The sequence below is a fragment of the Antechinus flavipes genome, chromosome 4 (genome assembly GCF_016432865.1).
Source record: "Antechinus flavipes isolate AdamAnt ecotype Samford, QLD, Australia chromosome 4, AdamAnt_v2, whole genome shotgun sequence".
In the NCBI taxonomy this organism is placed as follows: Eukaryota; Metazoa; Chordata; class Mammalia; order Dasyuromorphia; family Dasyuridae; genus Antechinus; species Antechinus flavipes.
The window spans coordinates 347,009,658-347,033,387 of record NC_067401.1 but is presented as its reverse complement, the minus strand read 5'-3'; the positions used below and the strand labels follow the sequence as shown (position 1 = coordinate 347,033,387).

The 23,730-nt window shown below is 31.0% G+C and overlaps 1 protein-coding gene across 2 annotated transcripts in view; it reads right to left on the bottom strand.

Moving 5' to 3' along the window:
• Window positions 1-23,730, bottom strand: part of ARID1B (AT-rich interaction domain 1B) — a 535,516-nt gene that overhangs the window by 181,865 nt on the left and 329,921 nt on the right. Inside the window, exon 5 of one of the 2 annotated variants that reach the window (XM_051997995.1) lies at window positions 22,582-22,623. The exons of the other annotated variant lie outside the window; for it this stretch is intronic. Within the exon in view, the coding sequence (XP_051853955.1) occupies window positions 22,582-22,623 (42 nt within the window). The remainder of the gene's footprint in view (window positions 1-22,581; window positions 22,624-23,730) is intronic. 2 annotated transcript variants of the gene reach the window in all.

The following is a 23,730-nucleotide window of genomic DNA, read 5'->3' as shown; positions in this document are numbered from 1 at the left end:
AAGACTTTTTACTATAAGGGATCGTGATTAATGTCAGTGAGGGGAGTAGGAATGAATTCTGACAAAATTATAGATCCTTTAAGTAGTGAAGAGGATCTAGGAATATAAAAAATATAATAGACTGTGTTACTTCTTATATTTAGAGAAGTATCATTTTTCCTAAATAAATACATGGAGATATAAAAATGGTATTAAAAAGATTAAATTCAAAAAATATTTTTAGATCACCTACTATGCAGAAAGCTTGTAGCTAAAAACCAAGATCTAGCTCAATAGCTTCTTTCTAAAGGATTTTTTTTCTCCTGCTTCTACCCTGGCTCGTAAAGAAAACATACCATAAAAGAATCTAAGAATTGGAAGAGATCTTAGAGGTCATAAGTCTATACCCTACCTGAAGTGAAAGGCACTGGGGAGGATAAAGGTGACCCTGCATTTTTGCAAGCTGTCAGCAGAGCCTAAAATCTGCCAAATTCTACCAACTAAGAAGGGCCTGAAATACAGTTCCTGTGACAGACTGCATCTGCTGACTGAAAACTCACCTACCTAAGAATAAAGAGGCTGATGACCATACTAGCTAATAAGTGAATAAAATCTACACCACTGAAATCCCTATCAAAAGTCACTTAATATACACAAATGTAAATACCCCAAATTAGTCTACATTTTTAGTTTTATCACTCCAGCTTATGATGTCATATCAATTAATCAACTAACAATTATTTATTATTACAATAAGCCAATTATGGTATATATAAACCATAAGATACAAAGATTAAATGAAACAGTCCTTACTGGCAAAAGACATACTTCCTGGGAGATGGTATATATATACATACACACACACATAAATAAAATAAACACTATGCTACTATATATAACAAATACCACCTAGTATACAATAGGACTATAGCAAATTTCATGGCTATTTTATTATGTAAGTACTTAATAACACTTACTGAATGATTAATAGGATTTCTGCAATGCTATCAAATATCTTCAGAAATGAAATGGTAAAATATAAATCTTTGCTTAAAAATTCCATTTTTTAGCATTAAATACTTCTTATTTATATGAACATATAAAGTTGCACATATTCTTTACCAATCAATCCAACTGTTAAGAACATTTCTTAAAAACAAAAACAAACAAACAAACAAAAAAAAAAAACCTAGTGTTTATTCTATGTGAGTATTTGCATTTTTGTGTACCCATGTGAACAAAACTAGTTCAAAATTCTCAAACTTTCCTAATAGAAAGGAAGAAACTGTTGTATTTCTTTTTAGAAAAATAATTCATAGACAAAAAGTGACAATTTTTAAAAGCTGATAGGATTATTTACGAACAAAATCAATATAACTAGGATGCAATGAGCAAAATGAATTTTCCAAAGAAAAAGAAAGCAAAAAGCATCACCAAATACTTCTCAAAAGAAGAAATGTAAACTATTTACAACTACATAAAAGACTACTCCAAATCATCAACAATGAGAGATATGTACATTGAAAAGACACTGAGGTTTCATCTCTCAAGTTATTCAGCAAAAACATCAAAAGATAGAGATGATCAATGTTGGAGACTTTTAGAAAGACAAGAACAATAAAACACTGTTTTATAAACTTACAAAGTGCTATTTTCAAAAACCTGGCATAATCATGAGATTTTCTTTAGTAATTGTTAATCATGACTTTCTCCTCTTAACCTTTGCAAAACTGATCCTCTTCCAAATTCATTCCATATATGAAGCTCTAAAAGGTCCCTTCAAACTTTAAATATATTTTTATGATCATTTGTTTCTATGTCTATGGACTGGCTTTTCCTTATACCAGTAATGTTCTTTGTTCAAATTTTTACCTCATAGAATTCCTGGCTTCTTTTAAGAATTACCTTTTTCCAGTCCTTGAACTGATCCATGTATATAACATGATCAAGGCCATTTAAAATCTGGGCCCCCCTTCCTCTTAGTATCTTACAGCTTATAAAATATCCTTTCTAAAACAGCATTCTATGTGCTCTGACTGGACACTATGGATATCTGAATGTAGCCTTAATAGGCATTTTGGTTGCCACATTACACTTCTGATTCATAGTGATGGCTTATAACAAAATGCTTAGATATTTTCAGAAGGAACTGATTTCTGTGCCCTTCCCCATGTCACCCCCAATTATAAACTTGAGCTGATTTTTTTTAAATCAAGCATAGAACATTAGATTTATCCTGTTGATTTTCATTTTATCAGTCAATCTAGTGGTCTAACCTTTTGAGATATTTTTGGAGCCTAATTTTGTCATCCAATATCCCTTCCAAGCTTTGTGTGTACCAAAATTTGAGAAGCATGGGATCTATATATCTTTACCCAAGGGTAAAGTTCAGGAACTAATTCTTCATAATGCAAGGAAGGAGTTGTAGAGATGGAAAAGGGAGAAAGTAATCATGGAAAGGAAGAAATTGAGATGTAAGAAAAAAAGAAAATAATTTGAATTTCTTTCTTTACTAAATTCAATAACTACATATGAATTGATACAGAAATATTTTTAAAATTAAATCAGAAAAGGTTGAAAATACAATCAAATAATAACTGATTGAAAAAAAACATTTGCCCCAAAATTGGCACCTAAGGATTTACTTTCTCTGTTCAGTTTTGTTTACTTAAAGCATTCATCAAGACCCTAATGTAGTCCTGCTTCTAGGTTGCGCACTTGTCATTACCTGATTACATCATTTTAAAGAATTATAAAATGTCAACCACATTAGCACTTTCAAAATTACAGCTGATTGAAGGCTTTCTAACTGATGTTCCCATGTTTTTTGAATGTGCTTTTTTGGGGACAACAAAATTTTCAAGAAAATATATAACAACAGTATAAAAGAAAACCCTTGATAAATGAAAATACATCCATAGGAAATTACTCTTAAAACAAGTTATTACAGCATAAAAGTCATTATTTCCTGAATCAGAAGCATGTAAAATGAATATTGTAAACAGAAAAAGAAAAAAGTATACACACACACACACATAATTGTCTACTTAAAAAGTTGTTTCATTTTGAAATAAACCAAGTAAAATACATCATCACTCCATGCAACTACTGCTTTTAATAAAAACCATTTTTTAAAAATAAGTCAAAATTTCTTGCTGATTAAAGTGTTGCGCCTTTATTTTATTTCTCTTTATCCTGATTAAATTTTTTTTTAAAAGTTCAATTCTGTTTTTAAACAAGGACTAAAAGAAGTAGGTGTTGAAAAAGGACTATTAAAGGGCAGTTCCTTAAATTGGGATGGTTAATAAGTAGTTTAATGCTTAGGAGTCATCCTACTTTATTTTATTCTCTCATTTCAGCACGCATATATATATACATATATATATAAACATTGTATAATGAACACTGTGAGACGAATGGGGAAGATACTGATAAATTAGGTATGAACAACTGTATTTTCAAAATCTCTATGAAAAGGAAGTAAAGATAAGAATAGGGGAGAAGTTTTAATTTCATTCTCAATCTAAATTCAACCATCAATGAATTCATCGAGAAAATAATAAATGAGTTTTCACTCAATTTCTAGAGAATATCAAGCATCACATCAGCTGCTATCCAGAAAAGTATCCTGGTTTATTTTATCTTTTAAAAAAACAAAAAACAAAAGGAATACATCATAGTGGGATAACAAAGTCTTTTAAGTGTATGCAAGTTTTTTTTTTAAATGTATCATACAAAATAACATAACTTAATTCTTACACAAAAGCCATGGAAAATAAATTCCCATTCATTTAGAAAATAATGACAGGAAAAGAAAAAGGTTTTCATGATTAAGCACAGCTCAGAATTTGTTCTCAGGCTTAACTTTTTGATAGGAAAGAGAAAGAAGCCTTGGAGTATTTAAATGTAACAGGTAACTAAGGCCCTGTTTCAAAAGAGGATGAAAATAAGAAAGCTCAATTAGAGAAAAACCTAAAAATATCACTAAAACCTGAGAATTGCAGTAAAACATTAGATAATATCAACCTCAAAACAAATAAGTTTAGTTTACAGAAAGAAGAGGAGGGTATGTTTATTTGTCTACCTGAATTTACACTTCTCTATCCTCTTCCAAACACAATGTAAGAGTTGATAACTATGATTGGATTCAAAAAAGCCCTGCAATTTACAGTGGGATGTAACCTACTAGTGCCTGGATTTTTCCACCTGCATAATGATGATGATGTTGATGATATCAACATAGAGCATGGCACTTCAGTTTAACCTTATCTTGTTATAAGGATCAAATATTGAAGTTTGTAAAGTGTTTTGTAAATCATAAGTACTTATGTAAATACAAGTGATTATTAATATTTCTTATTTCCCCTTTAGTGGCTAGCTTTTATTTTTTAAGAGGATGGTTTATTAAACAGAAATTTAAATTTAATAAGTGTGGGGTTAAAAGTGTTTGATATTTTCCTCAGAGAGTCACAATATATAATTGAATAGGTTTAATAGTTTTTTGTACTTAAGTGATTTTTAAAGGAATTAATAAAATCTTGGAATACTATAGAAATGTTAACCAGTATGATTTCAATTGAAAAAATTTATCTTAAGGCAATGAATAAATAAATTGTGTATCAACCAGTACTTTTGTACAGTGTGCCTGGGCTAGTAAATGTTCCCAATTAGTTAACATTAAATACTACTAGGAAGAAATCTCTGTAATCATCTATTCAAACTCCCTTCATTTTGTAGGTGAAGAGAAGGGGAAAAAAAGCGAAGAGATTAAAAATAATAACCAAGCTAGAAGCTAAGTCTCTTAAATAAAGGGTCAGTAGTTAACTTTCCCTTGCACTGTACTATCGTTCAAGATATCAAACTAAGTGATCCTAGTAGAGGGAATAAGTATTTTCTATTTCTGAATATGATTGATGATTCCACAAATGTAAGCACTAGGGTAAAATACGGTTGAATAAGTTATAAATGTAATAAAACTATTTCATGCCAACAATGTACCAGACATTTGACCATGCAATATTCATTTTTGAAAAATCTACAGGCACAGTATTTCTTTCACAATTTTTCTTCTCTTCCAATTTGTACATGAATATAGCAAAATATCTACAAAAATCAGTCATGAACCTGAGCTGAAAAAACACTATGTACATTTATATATACAATTTCTTTGTCATAATTTATGGCAGAAAAGATATTTCATTTTATTTGGCAGTCTATGCTATAAAAAAAAGCATGTGGATCATACGGTCAGTAATTTAACTATAAACTCTTTAGTTTAAAAAAAAATCATAGGTGGGTAATTCAACTTACCTAGAGTACTGAAATTAAACTCCCTGTTCAGATATTTACAGAGAGTTTATGAACAATCAAGAATAAAGCAATGATTATTACCTCCACTATACTTTCTATTTTCACATTGATAGCAGGGTTAAAATTTGAAAGTAACTCAGAAAGAAAAGCTAGAATCTGTTCTCATTATCTATAAGAGAAGATTGAAAGGGATTCTTTACTAATTTGTTTCTCTTCTGGACAGGAGTAAATTATGACAGTGTAATAATAGTTACTGTTTTCACTGAGACAAAAATTAAGATGAAATTCAAGCAAAATAGCATTTTAACAAATGGATGCAGAAAAACTCAAAAATAAATGCATATGTGTAGTTTGTTTACAGAACGATGTATCAAACAAGATCTTGTATAGAGGAACAAATCCAGTTATGCCTTTCACATCCTATGAACTGGCAGCATTGGCAACATGTGATTTGGGAAATTTGGGTAAAAAGATTTTTTTTCCTTTTATGAGGTGGTTACAATACTTTATTATAAAAATTTGGGTTAAGTATGTAGCCATAGGTTATATCATGGTCAATGTAAAATAAAAATATCTGCTGGATTTCATGCTCCATCCCCTGGCCAGGAACTTCCACCTTTTTATGTTTTAACTTTTAAAAAAAGAAAATATATGTATATGATATTAAAAGATTAAAATAAGTTGATATTATACCACACATGTATTTTATATATTTCTGAGTTTCTAAACTATTTATTAATGGGCCTTCATTTGTTATCTATAGCTTCCACAAAATTCCCTAAAAGTTCCCATTTAATTTATTACGCCAACTATGATATATCAAAATCATCCTAGGGGAAGTTGTGACGTGTAAAGACTAGCTACTGAAGCTACATAATGAATGACAAGATGTACTGGAAAAGATTCTGAAAGTGGGAAAATCAAAGGCAAAAAGAAAAGGAGACAGCAGAGGATGAGATGGCTAGAGAGTGTGATGGAAGCAAAAAACAAGAGCTTATGCAGACTTCAGAAGATAGTGAAGGATAGAAAGGGATTCATGTGATCCATTAGGTCATAAAAAGTCAGATATGAACAACAAGAACAATATAGTATATTAATGTAAAATAGTAAATCAATATGATATAATTAAAATTATAAATATTCCTTAACACATGGGTAGTCTTACAATATTTGATTATTTCTCTTTTCCTTTATATATTTCAGGAAGGAGCTTCAAATATTTTGAATAACATTGCGTACTAGCTACAGAATACAAAGATTTGCAATTGATAATGAGGAAGAAAGGAAGATGCCTATATCCCTAAAACCAGCGAGAATATCCCCATGCCTATATCCCTAAAACCAGTGAGAAATATTGACATAGGTAGGAGACACAGGATTTAAGTGTTGAGGAGAGAAAATGTGAAGTGTAATAAATCAGCAAGCAAACCAACAGAAAGAGTGAAAATGCTATGTTGTAATCCACACTCAATATCCACAGTCTTCTCTTTGGGTGTAAATGGCTCTCTTCATCACTGAACAATTGAAATTGGTTTGAATTATTTCATTGCTGAAGAGAGCCACGTTCATCAGAATTGATCATCTTATAGTCTTGTTGTTGTCATGTATAATGATCTCCTGGTCCTGCTCATTTCACTCAGCATCAATTCATATAAGTCTCTTGAAGCTTCTCTGAAATCATCCTCCTGGGCATTTCTTACAGAACAATAATATTCCATAACATTCATATAACCACAACTTATTCACAGCCATTTTCCAGCTGATGGGCATTCACTCAGTTTATAGTTTCTTGCCACTACAAACAGGGCTGCCACAAACATTTTTGCACATTTGGAACCTCCCCCCCCCCGCCCCTTTAACATCACTTTGGGATATAAGCCCAATAGTAACACTACTGGATCAAAGGGTATGTACAGTTTGATAACTTTTTGGGCATAATTCCAGATTGCTCTCCATAATGGTTGGATCCTTTCTCAGTTCCATCAACAAAGTGTCAGTGTACCAGTTTTCCCCCATCCCCTCCAACATTCATCATTATCTTTTCCTGTCATCTTAGCCAATCTTAGAGAAGTGCAGTGGGATCTCAGAGTTGTCTTAATTTTCATTTCTCTGATCAATAGTGATCTGGAGCATCTTTTCATGTGACTGCAAATAGTTTCAATTTCTTTATCTGAAAACATTCTGTTCATATCCTTTGACCATTTATCAATTGGAGAATGGCTTGAATTCTTATAAATTTGAGTTAGTGCTCTATATATCTTAGAAATGAGGCCTTTATCAGAACCTTTGAATGTAAAAATGTTTTCCCAGTTTATTACTTCCCTTCTAATCTTGTCTGCATTAGTTTTATTTGTACATCAGCCTTGAAGTCAGGAGGACCTGAGTTCAAACAACTGGACTGTTATTTTCTAAGAGCTATGACTTTCCACTAACATTTAAAATAAATTTGTAAATATTTTGAGCCTGGCAAAGCCTGAGACTTGACATTCTGGTCCTTACCCCAATAGTTCTAGATTAAATTAATAATTTCAAAATTAAATTTCATAATTTATTTCAATGTTAGGTTATCTAATTAAGTATTCTAGAAAATTAGGATAAAACAACAATAAAAAAAAGACAAACTGAAAATAGCAGTGGAAGCTGATCATGGACAAAATTGAGATGCAGAAGATACATCAGAAAACCACTCAAAGTTAGATAAATTGAGAGTCAGAAAAGATAAACAACTTTGGTTAAATGTTAAACAGTAAACTACTAGAACTAAGGTACAGATTCCCAGTCTAGTGCTTAATTTCAGATTTTCTTAAACTACATATTCTAAAGTGAACATATGAAAATATGGTGGACTCTGAAAAGTATGCATAAAGCAACCTAAAACGAAATTATATTCAGCTTAAACTACATGTTATGCTGGGACCATATGCCCAAGTTATTCAATAAGCTTACACTAATAAGATTTTATTGAATTATGCCAGAACTCTGAATATAAAACAAAAACTATTGCTTCCTCCTGATTACAAGTTTAAATTCTCCAATTTAAGATTTGGCAATATCGCTGAGGTCACGAATTTGGGTCAAAATTTCACTTCTAATTTTACTAATTATATGACAATGGAAAAATCACTGAATTTCCGTGAGCCTGTATCCTCATATATAAAATAAGAGAAAAGGTTTATATAGATGAGTCCTTCTATATTATGATGATACAAAGTGGAAATGAAGCAGAACTCTTCAATTTTTCTATCTAGAAATCTAGGATTTATATTTAGTCTTCCTTCATTTCCTATAATTCTCAAAAAATACACTGTGATAACATGAGGAGTCTAGAAAGCTAGTACAGAAAAAAAAATAAATACTACATTTATTTCTGTTATGTATATAGTTCTCCCTCCCAACTACAATTTCGGATGTGAGCATATTTTGAAAAGCTATTAGTCTATAAAATTTATTCTTGCAGAGCCATGTCTTTCCCTTTCAGTATTGAAATAACAAACATTTTATAATTTATTTCAATGTTAAGTCATCTGATTAAGTATTCTAGAAATAAATGCCTTCTCATGGTTTTGCTCTTCACTTTCTGGTCTTCTCCCCTAAGACCTAGAAGCCACGTCACCCCTGAAGAATGCCTCTGCCCACATGACCTCTTCCTCCAAAGATGAGTTCCCTAGGGAAATTCCTTTTTGAAAAAAAGCCTAAAAAAAAAAAGTTTTAAAGTTTGAAACACAGTATTGCAGGGATGAATGTTGAGAGCTATCTATGTATGTATTTTAAAAATAAAAAGCTAAAAAAAAAGAAAAAGAAAAAGAAAAAGAAAAAAAGAAAGAAAAAGAACCTAAGCACCTTTACTATGCTGCCATCTTCTGTGTTTCTCTTCTTACCAGCTCTCCTTTTCCACCTCTTTTGTATGAGCTAACTCCCTCAAATAGAATATAAGTTTGAAAAAAATAGTGGCTGAATGTCTTTTTCCTTGTATTTCCATGTCAAGTACTTAGTTTAACTTAGTTTAACAAATATTTTATCTCAATCTGAGGTTTATATGTTAGGAAATAAATTAAAGATTCATAGATTTGCAGCACAAGTGACAATAACAGATTACTAAGTTTGATGGCTTCATTTTACTGATAAGAAACTGAAGATCAAAGAAATAAAGTCATTTTCTTAAGATCACATAGCTAGTAAGCAACTTTCATGGAATGCAAACCAGAATATTTCTGACTCTAAAGCCAACATTAACCATACTATATAGAACCTATGATTTAGTATATGGTGTTTATCAAAGGAGGGTAGGTACTAATGAATTACATATAATTTTTGAACCTGACACAAAATTTTACTGACATGTTATTTTAGGTTTGTAATTGTTATTATTCAATCTTATCTAAATCTGCATGATCCTGGGGACCACTGCTGTCCAGAAGGTTTTCTTGGTAAAAATCATGGGATGGTTTGTTATTTCCTTTTCCAACTCATTTTACAGTTGAGAAAACAGGGTAAAGTGACTCAATCAGATTGGCACAGATATGAATTCATATCTTCCTGACTATAGACCCAGGGATCTATTCACTAAAGCAGCTATCTGCCACCTAAGCTTATCATTATATATTTAAATAAATTATTTTATAGCTGCCATCTTGTCTGGCAAGAATTTGCCTTCTTTCTCCACAAAAAATTCAAAGAATAACTTAAGACATTTCAAAATATTTTTTAAATTAGTAACTGCATCAAAATACAGTGGAATAAGATGAAATATGTTGTCAAAGTCATTCCCAAATGAGAACCAATTTATAACAACACAGGCAATTTTGTTTCAAAACAAAAGCTGCAAGTACTTTAATAACCAGCAGATGGCAGAAGCAGTGGCTAGTAAAGTCCTAAACAAAAGAATATTCAAACTAAGCATGAGTACCAAAGTAAAATTCTGAAATGTTAGAGATGTTTTTAATTTTACCAAATTATCAGGGAAAAATAGGTAGCCCAATTCTTTTGTATACTAATATATAATAGAAAATGGAAAAACCACATGGAATGAACCTGACATTCCATTTCCAAGATTTTCTGAAAGCTTTTACTAAACTATAAAGAAAAAAAAAATCTTGCTGTTAGTTAAAATAATCAAATTTCTTAAAATTATAAACAATAGAAAATAATTAACTCAGCTATAATGGTTAGTTGTTATTCTTGTACATATTTTTAATAAAGCAATATTCATTGCTTACTTCTCAAAAAGTATATACATGTGTGAGCACCTGTGTTTATAAAAGAGACATATATCCTGCACAAAATACTTCAGATTCCAGTGAATCTTCAGAGACAGTCACCTTAAATTCATATGATAAAACTAAAAACTATAGTTTTAACCTCATCGTGGTTTTAAATTTTAATAAGCATATGGTCTGATCAGAAAAGTAAAATCTGATATGGTACTAGGATTAATTTAGGACCTAATCCCTAGAAGACACCGGGGATTGGAGGGTGGGGAGAGCAGAGAAAGTAAGGAAGTTCTAAATTCTATCTCATATATTTTACTAGCTATGTGACTGTAGTCAGGTCATTTAACCTTGGTTACCTCAATTTCCTCACTTACAAAGTATCTGGTTTGGACTTGATAGCCTCAAAGACTCCACCTCCTAGCTCTAAATCTATACTCCTATTACTTAGAAGAAATTGGAAAGGAGTATTTAACAGGACTAATCAAACTGGAACTAATGGTATTTTACAAGAAAAAAGAAGTAATTTTAGAATATTAATGTATGCTTTTCACTTGGGCATATTAAATAACAACAGGAAATTCTAAAAAGCAGCATTCAGCATATCAAAATCAATGTCTTTTATAAAAAATAACAATATATATACAATGTATAACAATTGGACAAAACTTAAGAAAATCCATGATGAGCAACCCACATATAGACCCATCAGAAAGACATCTGATTTCTTGACCATTGCCTAAAGTTTTTTTATATTGTTATTATCACATTAGAAATTAGAAATGATGTTTTAGCTCAGCTGATTTCAAACTTTATTGTGTCATGGAACCTGTGGAAGTCTGGTGAAACTGATGGATTTTCTAAGAATGATATTTTAAATGCATAAAATATATTATACAAAATGTCAAAGAAAATCAGTTATGTTGAAATATGTTTACAAAATATTTAAAACAACAAAAAAAGTCCATGGATTCAAAGTTAAGACTCCCTCTAGTTCAGCTAAATAAAAGAACCTCTCTGGTTTAAACATCTGTTTGTGTTTTTATCCCATAAAACTATTTCAAGAAATGTCTTCAACTGCTTTTTTTTTTTTCCCAAGATAGTTATAATACATCTTTTTTAAAAGGCTGCATGACTAACAAAAGCAAGCACCTAAATTCTTTTATGTCAATTTCTACATCTTAAAGCTGAAAAAGTGAAATGAACTTTTATCATAGAAAAAAAGAAGAAATGAAGAAAAGGAGGAAGGAAGGGAGAAAAGGAGGCAGGGAGGGAGGTAAAGAGGAAGCCACATCGCTCATATTTCAATAATTTCCCTGGAATACTTTGGCCTTACTAATTTTGTAAGATTCTTTCCTACTTTTTTATTCTTGGCTATCTAAGTTTGTCAGTTATATATAAAAAGAAAACTATCATTTATTTGGAGTTTGTTTGGAAAAAGTAGATTAGACAGATTTGGAAGAGTATTCCTTAAAACACTAAATGTGAAATCAAAGACAATTTGACTATCTTAAGTCGTCTTCTGATTATTTTCACCCTTAAAAAAAAAAAAAATGTCTTACAAAGATTCTTTTATTTGACATACCTGCAAATGCTAAATTCCATTGCCATTTATTTCATAAATCAAATTGAAATCCCAATTCCATTTCAAGAAAAGCAACATAGAAGGAATGATTAAACTAATTACATTACAAGACAGTTTATGATAAGGCACAAAAACGGGATTAAAAAACCAGGGCATTTTAGTTATTCATGAAATGATCCCACTGGAGGACTATAAGCATCTCACTTCTTTAAAGGGATCTCTCTGTTGGTTAGTTTTACTGAACTGGTTTTTCTTTTTCTTTTTTATATCTCTGCTATAGAAATATATAGGTAAATGGCAGAATGAGGAGTATATTTGAAAATGTGGTATAAAAACAAAAGAATAAAACAAAATTAAAGTTGTATCTCTCCTAATGTATATCCAAAAAAGTGCCACTGACAAAAATATTTAAGTTATGGTAAGATAAGGCCACTTCCTCTGTAACTGATAATCTTAGCAAGTAAATATTTTCAATTTAACTCTTTCAACGCAAAATGTTAAAAACATTAATGATCAGATTAACAATAGAAAAGTCAATGAGAAAAAAAGGACAGTAAATAGATCAGTTTATCTTTATTCTTTTCAAGGACATCTAATCAATGACATTTTATAAATCAAAGGAAAGCATCTGATAGAAATGATAGATTCGAAGCATATTTAAGTTATTCTCCAGGAAATCCAAAATTACAAATTCTACCATATCTGCATCTTAATGCCTAGCTTTAAATAAATAATTCAAGTTGTCTGATCTCTTTTGAACTTAAATCTACAACCAATGATGCTATTAAAAGAAAACACACACACAAAAGAAAATTATTCCATGTGGCTAATGAAAAGGAATTCTCTGTTAATTTCCAAATTCCTTCAAAAGTTTCCCCACACACACTCTCAAGCAAACAAGGTAAGATTCTCTTCCCCCCACCCCCCAACTCATAATCTTAGAACTGTTGAAGCTCAGCCTTTTCAGGTTACATCAAGTATGATTGTTGATTTTTTTTATATGATCACCGTCTAGGAATGTGATCTAAAGGCTGAACCTATTTTACTCTGTAAAGTGGTACCTATCAGCACTTTTATATTAGATTTTAAGAGTTATGAAAAGGTACTAGAAGCTACAAGATGTAGTACAAAGTTCTGGGTAGCACTCAGAAGCTCCTAAAATGAGTAAAACAGGAGTGGAAATTGCTTGCCAAAGAGAAATAGAATGAAAAGATAGAATATGAAATATAAAAACTCAAGAAAAACCTATAACTTACTTAGAATCCCTTAGAATTTTAGAAGATAACTGAGATGTATGGACTTCTGGTCCTACTCCACCATTCACTATTATCTCTTTGGCCATGGCCTTTGCTAAGTACAGAATAATTGGTTTTCTTCTTTATAAAAGGATCATTGTCTCTACTTCCTATAAAATTTAGCCTACAGAGGAAGGTTTTAAGACAATTAAAGTAGGATAGGGACATAGTGTGACTTCACTGACAAAGGCAAGTTCAAGATAAGGAGACAACTTATATGAGTACAAGTCTTAAATGAGTTGACTAGGATACAGAGATTAAGGGACTTGCCAGTAATCACAGTGCCAATATATATGAGAAGTTTCATTGGATTCCAGATCTTTCTGTTGAGGACAACTTTCTGTCTAATGCAACACAAAGGCTTGGAAGATAAAAATTAGAATAGTGGGGCTGTGATACTACACTTTCCTAAATTTTGAAGATCTAACTTTTAAAGGCAGAATTAGAGAAAAGTTAATATGTTAAACAAAATGTGATAAATTATAACAATAACCCTTATATCTATATACACATTAATTCCTAAGACTCAATTTAGTAGGCACAGCCGCTGAAAGACCAGTTCAAAGAATTCTTATGAGACTAAAGGATTTCCATTATGATTTATTTATAAAAATCATCAATGAATGACAATTATTCTCTTATAAAACTTTTTTACTCATAAAAGATTTATATTCAAAATGTAATGATTATAAGTAAACCCATGTATTTCCCATTTTTAATTATCAAGAATTCTAAAATTAAAGCACATCTGAGTGGCATAAAAGCAAAGGCAGGTCTTTTCTTTCTTTTAAATAACATCTTAATATAAAATTAGTATGTCAATAAACTTCACTAAGCACTGATTATGTGCCAAGTTCTGCTGCCAAGGACAGGGGATACACAAAATGGCAAAAAATAGAACTTGTCACATAAGAACTCACAATATAATGGTCTAGACAACATGTAAACAACAAATATATATTAACAAGTCAAATATATCTATGTGACTTGATGGTATGTAAAACATGAAATATGAAATAAAGAATAAAAAGAGAAGATACTAGAAATGCAACAGACCGGAATTTTCCTGTACAATGGAGGATTTTAGCTGGGATTTCAGAGAAGCCAATAGGTAAAGAAGAAGAGGAAGAACATTCTAGGTATAGAGAAAAGAAAATGCATCAAACTGATATGGAATGTCTTTTTTCTAGAGGCCAATGTCACTGAACAAAAGGATATGAATGGAGAAAAAGTAAAAGAAGACAGAAAAGATTGAAGGGCATTAGTACTAATGAGACAGCAGCTGATTTAAGTAGAAAGTATGGGTTTAATCATTCTGGAAAACAATATGAAATTATTTTAATAAAATGGATAAAATTCCAAATGTTTGACTTTGGAAATACCACTCATTGGGCATTGGTCATAAGGAGTATGAAAAAGGAACACACATGAAAATACTAATGGAACCATTTTTCATGGTGATGAAGAACTGGAAACAAAGTAAATGCCCATCAATTAGGACATGTCTAAAAAATGTGGGACATGTAAGCAATGGAATATAGCTGCATCATAAAATGTGAAAAAACATAAAAAGGCAAAAGAAGAAAAAAGAAACAGAAAAACAACAGACATAGACTACAAACTATAAAAGAACAAAAAGAATAACAAAATGCATGAACAACATTAATAATGATCAAGAAAAGCTGTGAAAAGTAGATTTTAAAATATATTTTCCTTCCTCCTTTCCTTAAGTACTGACATACAAATAAAGCCACAATCATCTGACTCGTAAATTAGTTGTTCTGAAAAGAACAGAAGGTTAAAAACAAAAGCTATAGATAAAATTTGTGGGTTTTTTTTAAAAAATGACCTTTGACTACATAATGAAGTTAACTATAGTTTTTTAAATTTTTAAACAAGATGTGTTTATTTTAATATCTTAATTTTGATTTTAAGTACAATATTAATAATGTTTAAAATAGATTATGCCAATTCATAAAGATCAATTCACAATATTTTGCTTAATTAATCCCAAAACTTAAATGTGAAAGAGTTAAAAATTAATATTGTAATTCAACAAACATGTATTTTAATAAGAATTTAAAGCGCTAACATACTGCTAAAGGCATAAGAAGAATAAAAGATGCAAGTAGCTCTGTCCCAAAATAACAGCATGGGAAGGTAATATAGGATGTATAGAAATTGTTTACAGCAGATAAACAGTATTAGAAAGCAATGTTATAAAATAAAAGAAATATGACATAAAGCCATAAAAGGTAGTGAATTTAAGGAAAAAACTTATTATAAAAAACTGCTGAGAAAACTAGAAAGCATTATGGCAGAAATTTGTCTTTGACTAACATCTTAACACCATACCCCAACAAGACATTATCACTGGATATCAGATCTAAACTTAATATTAAAAATCATATAATAAAAAATGAGAAAAGAAGCAGATTATATAAAACTCCAAGCTATAGATATTCTTAATCAAGCAAAAGAGAGAGGCAATTTTAAAAAGATAAAACAGATAATTGGCTACATAAAACTAAAAAGCTTCTGTGTGAACAAAATCAATACATCTAAGATACAGGAAGTAATAGAATGGGGGGAAAATTATTTGCATCAAATTTCCCTTATAAGGGTTTAGTTTCATATGAATATGTATAAGTCAAAGTGATAAGATAATTGGCCACAAGGAGTATGAAAAAGGAACACACATGAAAATACTAATGGAACCATTTTTCATGGTGATGAAGAACTGGAAACAAAGTAAATGCCCATCAATTAAGACATGTCTAAATAAATGTGGGACATGTAAGCAATGGAATATAGCTGCATCATAAAATGTGAAAAAACATAAAAAGGCAAAAGAAGAAAAAAGAAACAGAAAAAACAACAGACATAGACTACAAAACTATAAAAGTTTTTGTGTTAAGTGATAAGTGATAAGAGAATATGAATAGATTTCAAAAAGCCAATTGCTAAGCATTCACCATGTATCTAATCACAAATACTAAGCAAAATACCAATTAAAACAATCCTGAGAATTTACCTTTAAACTGAAAAATGGCAAAAATGACCCAAAATGACAATGGTCAAAGTTGGAAAGCTTGTAGAAATATAAGTAACTAAAATTTCAATGGAGCTTTGAAATGATATAAACATTTTGGAAAGCAATTTGAAATTATGCATTAGTAAATGACCAAAATGTCCATACACTTTGATGCAAATTCACTTATTGAGATTATACCCCAAGGAAGCCATGAATAACACAGTTGGTCCATATATGCTAAAATAATTATAAGCAGAACTCTGCAATAGAAAAATAATGGAAGTCAAATAGATATTATAGATATAATAGTTTAATAATTTTAATATTATAGATTTAATATTATAGATTAATAGATTTAATATATTAGCAACAGTCTTCATACATAAGATTTATGTTCCTGGAAGAGCTGCTTGAAGTCAAATTCTTATAAACCTTAACTGATTTTTCCCATAGAACAGAATAAGATGCAGATTATGATACCTACCATTTAGGAGTCTGACCACAAACAAGAAAATTACATAAACTTCTGTTCCACTAACCATCATAAAAACATTAAATTTCAAAATCCAAAGAGAAAATTTGCTCATTTTTGGAGATAACTCCCAAAGTCAAAAATATTAAAATAATTCTTCAAGGGAAAAAAAAAACTTAGTAAACTAAAAGAAGCAAGACAAGACCACAAAGTCACCTGATTTTTAGTCCAGCTTTACTTCCACCAAACTATTGGATTCCCAATTTTATTTCAAGGTGTGAAGCCTGACATTTTTATTTAGTTCTACCAAAACATGAAGCAGGACTCAATTAAAAAAAAAAAAAAAGCAAACATATCCTCTACAAATACAATAATGCTGTAATAATAAATAAATTACTTAGGTATTGCACAGAGGATAGCATTCTGGATTTAGATTTGGCAATTCAGTGTCAGAACTTACTACTTATGTGACTCTGGGAAACTCATTTAATATCTGTCTCTGTTTCCTTATTGGTGAAATGCAGATAATAATAGCAACTACCTCCAAAGGCTTTTGTAAGGATAAAATGATATGATGTTTATAAAGTGTTTTGCAAAGATTAAAGTGTTATATGAATACTATTATAATTAATGATAATAAATTACAAATTGATATAACTTTTATTATTTAATTTAATGGTAGTCTTTTGTCATTGTTTTACCATTATTAAATAATCTACTACTATACCTTTACTACAATCATAGTAGGTAGAAGTAGAGGTGATGGGAGATGTCTGTGAATCTTTTAATATAACATTTAAAAAGGAGCTCTCATGTAGGAAAAGACTGAGATTGATTCACACTATTTTTCTTCTTAATGATATACAACAACCAATCATCTAAGATTGTACAAAATATGGCAAAAATCAAACCATAATGGACAAAGAAATTATTAAAATTTCTCCAAGCTGGTTTTAATAAGCTAAGTAAGAAAAATCAGGAGAGGCACCTGATGATGATGCCTTAAAAATTGGGTCTAGGAATACTTCTTCTGTTCATCTTTTTTGTTTTTATTCTCATCATTTTTCCTATGGAAAGATAGAGGCATTAGAAATCAAGTTGTTAAGGAACTGGAAACAGTGGATGTCCATCAGCTAGAGAATGGCTAAATAAGTTATGGTATATGAATGCTATGGAATATTATTGTTCTGTAAGAAACAATAAGCAGGATGATTTCAGAGAGGGCTGGAGAGACTTACATGAACTGATGCTAAGTGATGTGAGTAGAACCAAGAAAACATTGTACACAAACAAGATTATGTGGTGATCAGCTGTGATGAAATTGGCTCTTTTCACCAGCAAGATGATTCAGACCAATTACAATAGACTTGTGATGAAGAGAGTCATCTGCATCCAGAGAGAGAGGACTTTTTAAAAAAAAAAAAACTTTTTGATACATTTTTTTTGCAAGATAAATGTGGAAATATGTGTAAAAGAATTGTACATATTTAATACATATTGGATTACTTGCTGCCTAGGGGAGGAAGTGGGAGAAGGCAAGAAGAAAAATTTGGAGCACATGGTTTGCAGGAGTGAGTGTTGAAAGCTGTCTTTCCATGTATTTTGAAGATAAAAGGCTATTATTAAAAATATTGAAAAATTAAAATAAAAAAATTCTTGTTAAGAAAATGAACTTTATTTCATTTAGGTGTTTTTGGTAGTGATAGGGGATCAAGTCTTGTATAGTAAAAGTGTTACAAATTAATCTAAAAGAATCTAATCAAATCTAATCTAATCAAAGAAATCAAGTTGTTGGTCTTTCTACATATAATGTTTTTCTAATTTCTTCAGCTGCTGTCTCATCAGAAGAAGCAATTCATCTTTCTACAATTCTGGTATGCAAAGATTATTTGTTTTTGAAATGCATGAACTGACTTGCACTGATTTTTTTTTTTTTTTAATCCTTTGATTCCTTACTATTGTTTTTCAGTGTGTCAAGTAATCTCAGGACTTTGTCTTGAAGGATGACCAAAAAAGGCACACAAGCACAAAATCTAAAGTATTTCTATTTCAGCCACAATGTTACTTGATCCATTATGCTAGGTGAGTATAACACTCATTTACACACTGCTTTTTCATTTCATTATTCATTTTTAAGGACTCACATTTATGAAAAGAGAATAAGAGTCCCTATATACCACAGAAGTATTATTTATCAAAGCAACCACTTTATTAAAAATGTTTTAGGGGAATTATCTTTTTTAGAATTACTTTAAGAGTCCAATCACATGAAATCAATATTGTTATTTTAATCAAAGGAATATACATATTAATTTTTCAAAACCTGGAAGTTACCTTAAAAATGCCATTTTCTACTACTTTTTCTAATTCTCTTTTCTCTGTGTCATCATTTCCCCTCTCTCTTGAACCTGAAAATCCTCAAAACTTAGACGATAAAGAGTCAAATCAACGCTGAAAGAAATCCAAAGGCTTTAGAAATTGAGCAAAATATATTTCAGTTTGCCTATCATATGAAAAGGAGCATAATTTCTGGAATTTTCCAAGGGAGAATTATTATAAGTTGAGGTCTGCCTGTGTACTCTCAGGAATGGAGTTCTGTAAACATGCATGTACCAGTAAACTCTGAAATAGTATTTACACTACTTTATATTAGGAATCACCAGTGACTCGGATAGGGTAAGGATGGGGAAGAAGTGATGAATTCAATAGGAGATCCTATCATTGAAAAGTAACAAAATTCTCTGAATTTAAGCCACGTTAATTTTACCATCCTCATCTGTAAATGAGCAATAACAAATTAACCTCTACAAAAATTCCTTTATGTCTATAATGTTAAGCTTTCAAGAAGTCTGTCTTTGTGTATTGAGAAGATGAAGAGAAGGTAGTAATAGAAGGAGAAGAGCTGACAAACACAAGAAAATAAAACAAAAAACCAAAAAGCTCACCCTGAATTCATTTCTTTAAAAATCTGAGAAGGGTGCATAGAGATAGAGAGATAAGCGTTCACTTTTATGTCAATATGATATTATTAAGCTCATCACCAAGTCAGACAATGAGTCCTTTTTCCAAATAAATTTAGAAACTTTATAAACAAAGAAAGATTGAGTAGGTAGTTAATATCCAAATGGAAAGGAAAACCTTAAAAAAATAAAAAGTTTCAGTACATAAATTTGTCAAAGCAACTTTCAAGTCTTTGTGTAAAGTTTTCTGTAACACACAAAAAATAGGAACACTGGGTTACACATACACACACACACACACACACACACACACACACACTCTAAAGACATTCGATTTATCTAATTTAATTCTTTCACTCCCAAATTTATTTATTATTATAAAGAGAATACAAATTATATTAGGTTGAATTTTAAGACTATTCAGATATGCGGGAAAACTGGGACACTGATGCATTGTTGGTGGAGTTGTGAACGAATCCAACCATTCTGGAGAGCAATCTGGAATTATGCCCAAAACGTTATCAAACTGTGCATACCCTTTGATCCAGCAGTGTTACTTCTGGGCTTATATCCCAAAGAAATACTAAAGAAGGGAAAGGGGCCTGTATGTGCCAAAATGTTTGTGGTAGCCCTGTTTGTAGTGGCTACAAACTGGAAATTGAATGGATGCCCATCAATTGGAGAATGGCTGAATAAATTGTGGTATATGAATGTTATGGAATATTATTGTTCTGTAAGAAATGACCAGCAGGATGAATACAGAGAGGCTTGGAGAGACTTACATGAACTGATGCTGAGTGAAATGAGCAGAACCAGGAGATCGTTATACACTTCGACAACGATATTGTATGAGGATGCATTCTGATGGAAGTGGATTTCTTTGACAAAGAGACCTAACTGAGTTTCAATTGATAAATGATGGACAGAAGCAGCTACACCCAAAGAAAGAACACTGGGAAACAAATGTGAACTATTTGCATTTTTGTTTTTCTTCCCGGGTTATTTTTATTTTCTGAATCCAATTCTCCTTATGCAACAAAAGAACTGTTTGGTTCTACAAACATATATTGTATCTAGGATATACTGCAACATATCCAACATATAAAGGACTGCTTGCCATCTAGGGGAGGGGGTGGAGGGAGGGAGGGGAAAAATCGGAACAGAAGCGAGTGCAAGGGATAATGTTGTAAAAAAATTAAAATAAAAAAAAAAAATAAAATAAAATAAAATAAAAGACTATTCAGATAACTTAGAAGTTTAGTTAAAAAACAAAAGAACAGTCCTTTTTGTGATGGATCAGATTGTGAGAGCTATTGGCTACAGTAATACTTCTGTTTACCCAGCTAGTCTGAAGGATTATGGAAATGAGTTCACAAGAGCTGACCCTCTAGGTTTATTAAATATTCAATGAATATTCTGTATGCATGCTGGGCATTAAATAAAAAAATGGAAAAAAATGGTAGACTACCATATGTGAAATATTTCAATACTGGAGTAGCTCCATTTTAAATAATTTATTTTAAATCATTTTGTCAGATACCTTAACACAAAAATCATATATTAAGAGCATAACCTTAAGTTATTCTATCAAATATTTAGATTCTTATCAGGTATTAATTTAGCTTGTTTTTCCCTTGGTTTAATACTGTTTATAATATTCATAAGCTCCAAAGAGTTATTATTAACCCCAGAATACCAGCCTTTTGGTCATATTACTGTAGCAGATCATTTAAAATAAAAGTACAATATGTCGGCTTGGTCTACATGATAAACACTTAAGTTAAAAAGTAAGAAAAATGATTAAAAGCAAGTATTAGGCTGCCATCGTTTCATAGCTATATCTAGATATTTGGTAATTGCCTGAATAAGAGACTTGAATTTTGCATTTTCCAATCAGTTATTAGCATTATATAATTCTCAACTTTTTGGTCTCAAAAGCAGGGATTAATTAGTGCCTCTATGTACCCCAACATTTCATTTTGCAAACAGAAAATGACCCTATTTTAAAGAATAAAGTCTAATAACCACACCACTTGGTACTTAAGAAATTATGACAACAAAGAATTCTTTTACATCCTTTACATTTACATTTCTTTTTAAATTTCCATTTACATTTTTTATATCATTTCACTATTGATGTTTGGGTAAGATCAATAAACTTGTACAACTGAACCAGTTCCTGAAAAATAAAATATCTTTCATATGCTAAAACATCATATAATGTTATATTGTTGATTGTTTGTCCTCAATTTGTGTAAATAATTATTGAAAATGAGGATGAAATGGAAAACTATAGATTGCCACTTAATCACTACCACTTGAGGCAACTAAAATTTAAATGTCATTTATCAGTGACCTCTTTTTTTCTTCCCCTAATTATCACAAATAAAATGGATTTATGAACCAATGAGAGAATCAAATGAGATGATATATGTTAAGCCTTTTGCAAATGTTAAAATACTATATAAATGCAATCTATTATTGTAATCTTTCCAACACCTGGACAGTCCCTGCCCCCTTAATAGGAAAACCAAAGAAAGAAAACATTAGGTCTACTCACCCTGAATTCAATTCAAAAGGCGGGGGTGGGGGGGTGGATGGGGGGGGAAAGAGGAGGAGAAAGAATTCTAAAGATCTAAGTAATAGAACCTAAATGAGAAATTCCTTTGTTTCAAGGTCATCAAATCTAACTGGCTAAACTAATGAGACCTATATAACAAACTACAACAAACTACACACCTTGAGTCCAAAGGCAGCATCCTCCGAGGCCAAGACTTCAACCTGCAATTATAAGGAGAAAAATCATTTAGGAACTAACAAAAATCTTCTCTGAGCCTAACTAAGCACAGAACTCAGAACACAGACTCAGTCTGGCACTAAGAGTTCTGATACAACTTGTAAGCTTGCAATAGGAAAAGGACCTGATCAAAATTGGACATCCAGGAGTAAATTTTTGTGTCATTCAGTCTTTTCCAGAGACTTAATATAAAGACACTTGTGGATTTAGACCAGGATTCCACAGCCCCTTGCTTTAGCTATAACAGAGTAAACTTCTGCCAAAGGAATAAGAAGCTAAACTAACAGATCTGAATCATTGATATTAGCTTCCTGTAAGAATGGAGAAAATCAAAGTGATTTTTCTACTACTAAAACTGTCAAGAAGGATCAGTGCCATTTGAATATTTGCTATCTCTCATTCAAATCGCAAATGTACTGAATATGTTCTTTTGCCTTCACAATATATGGAATATAAGTCTTATAAGTGGTATTTTTACTCCAAGAAAAAGTTTCATCACATCTGAAAGCTAACCAGTAGTTTCTTGTCCTATCCTGAACAAAGTACACTGTCCTGAAACTCTGGAATGCTGCAGAGCAAGACTTGGAGACAGACTAGAAAGGCAAAGCCAGAACAAAAGCTGGTCGGTAAGAAGTCACAAACAACTAATTTGAACAGTGTAACTGAAATTGCTTATGGGTCATCTGGTGAATTAAGATAAAACTCATTAATCGACAGAACTGGGAGGAATAATACCTATTCCTGTGCACCATAATCTTCTTGCTTAGTGGATAAGATTCTTCTTTTTTAAAATCTAAAGAGAACTAGTGTTCATAAGAATAAAATAATGTTTAATCAACTGAAATGCTTCAAGGGTCTGCATGGCAAAATTTGTTCTGGAGTACGTTTCAACATCAGTTACAAACAAACAAACAGTCATTTGCAGTTGCATTAAAAATAAATGAATGAATGAATGAATAAATAGATAAATCAGCATGTGAAGATAAATAAGATAGCTGAGAGTTTTTGACCATTCATATGTCATGTTAAAATATCCCTATGCATATGCCATTAAACAAAACTAGATTTCTCTTTTTAAGGAATGAAAGTAA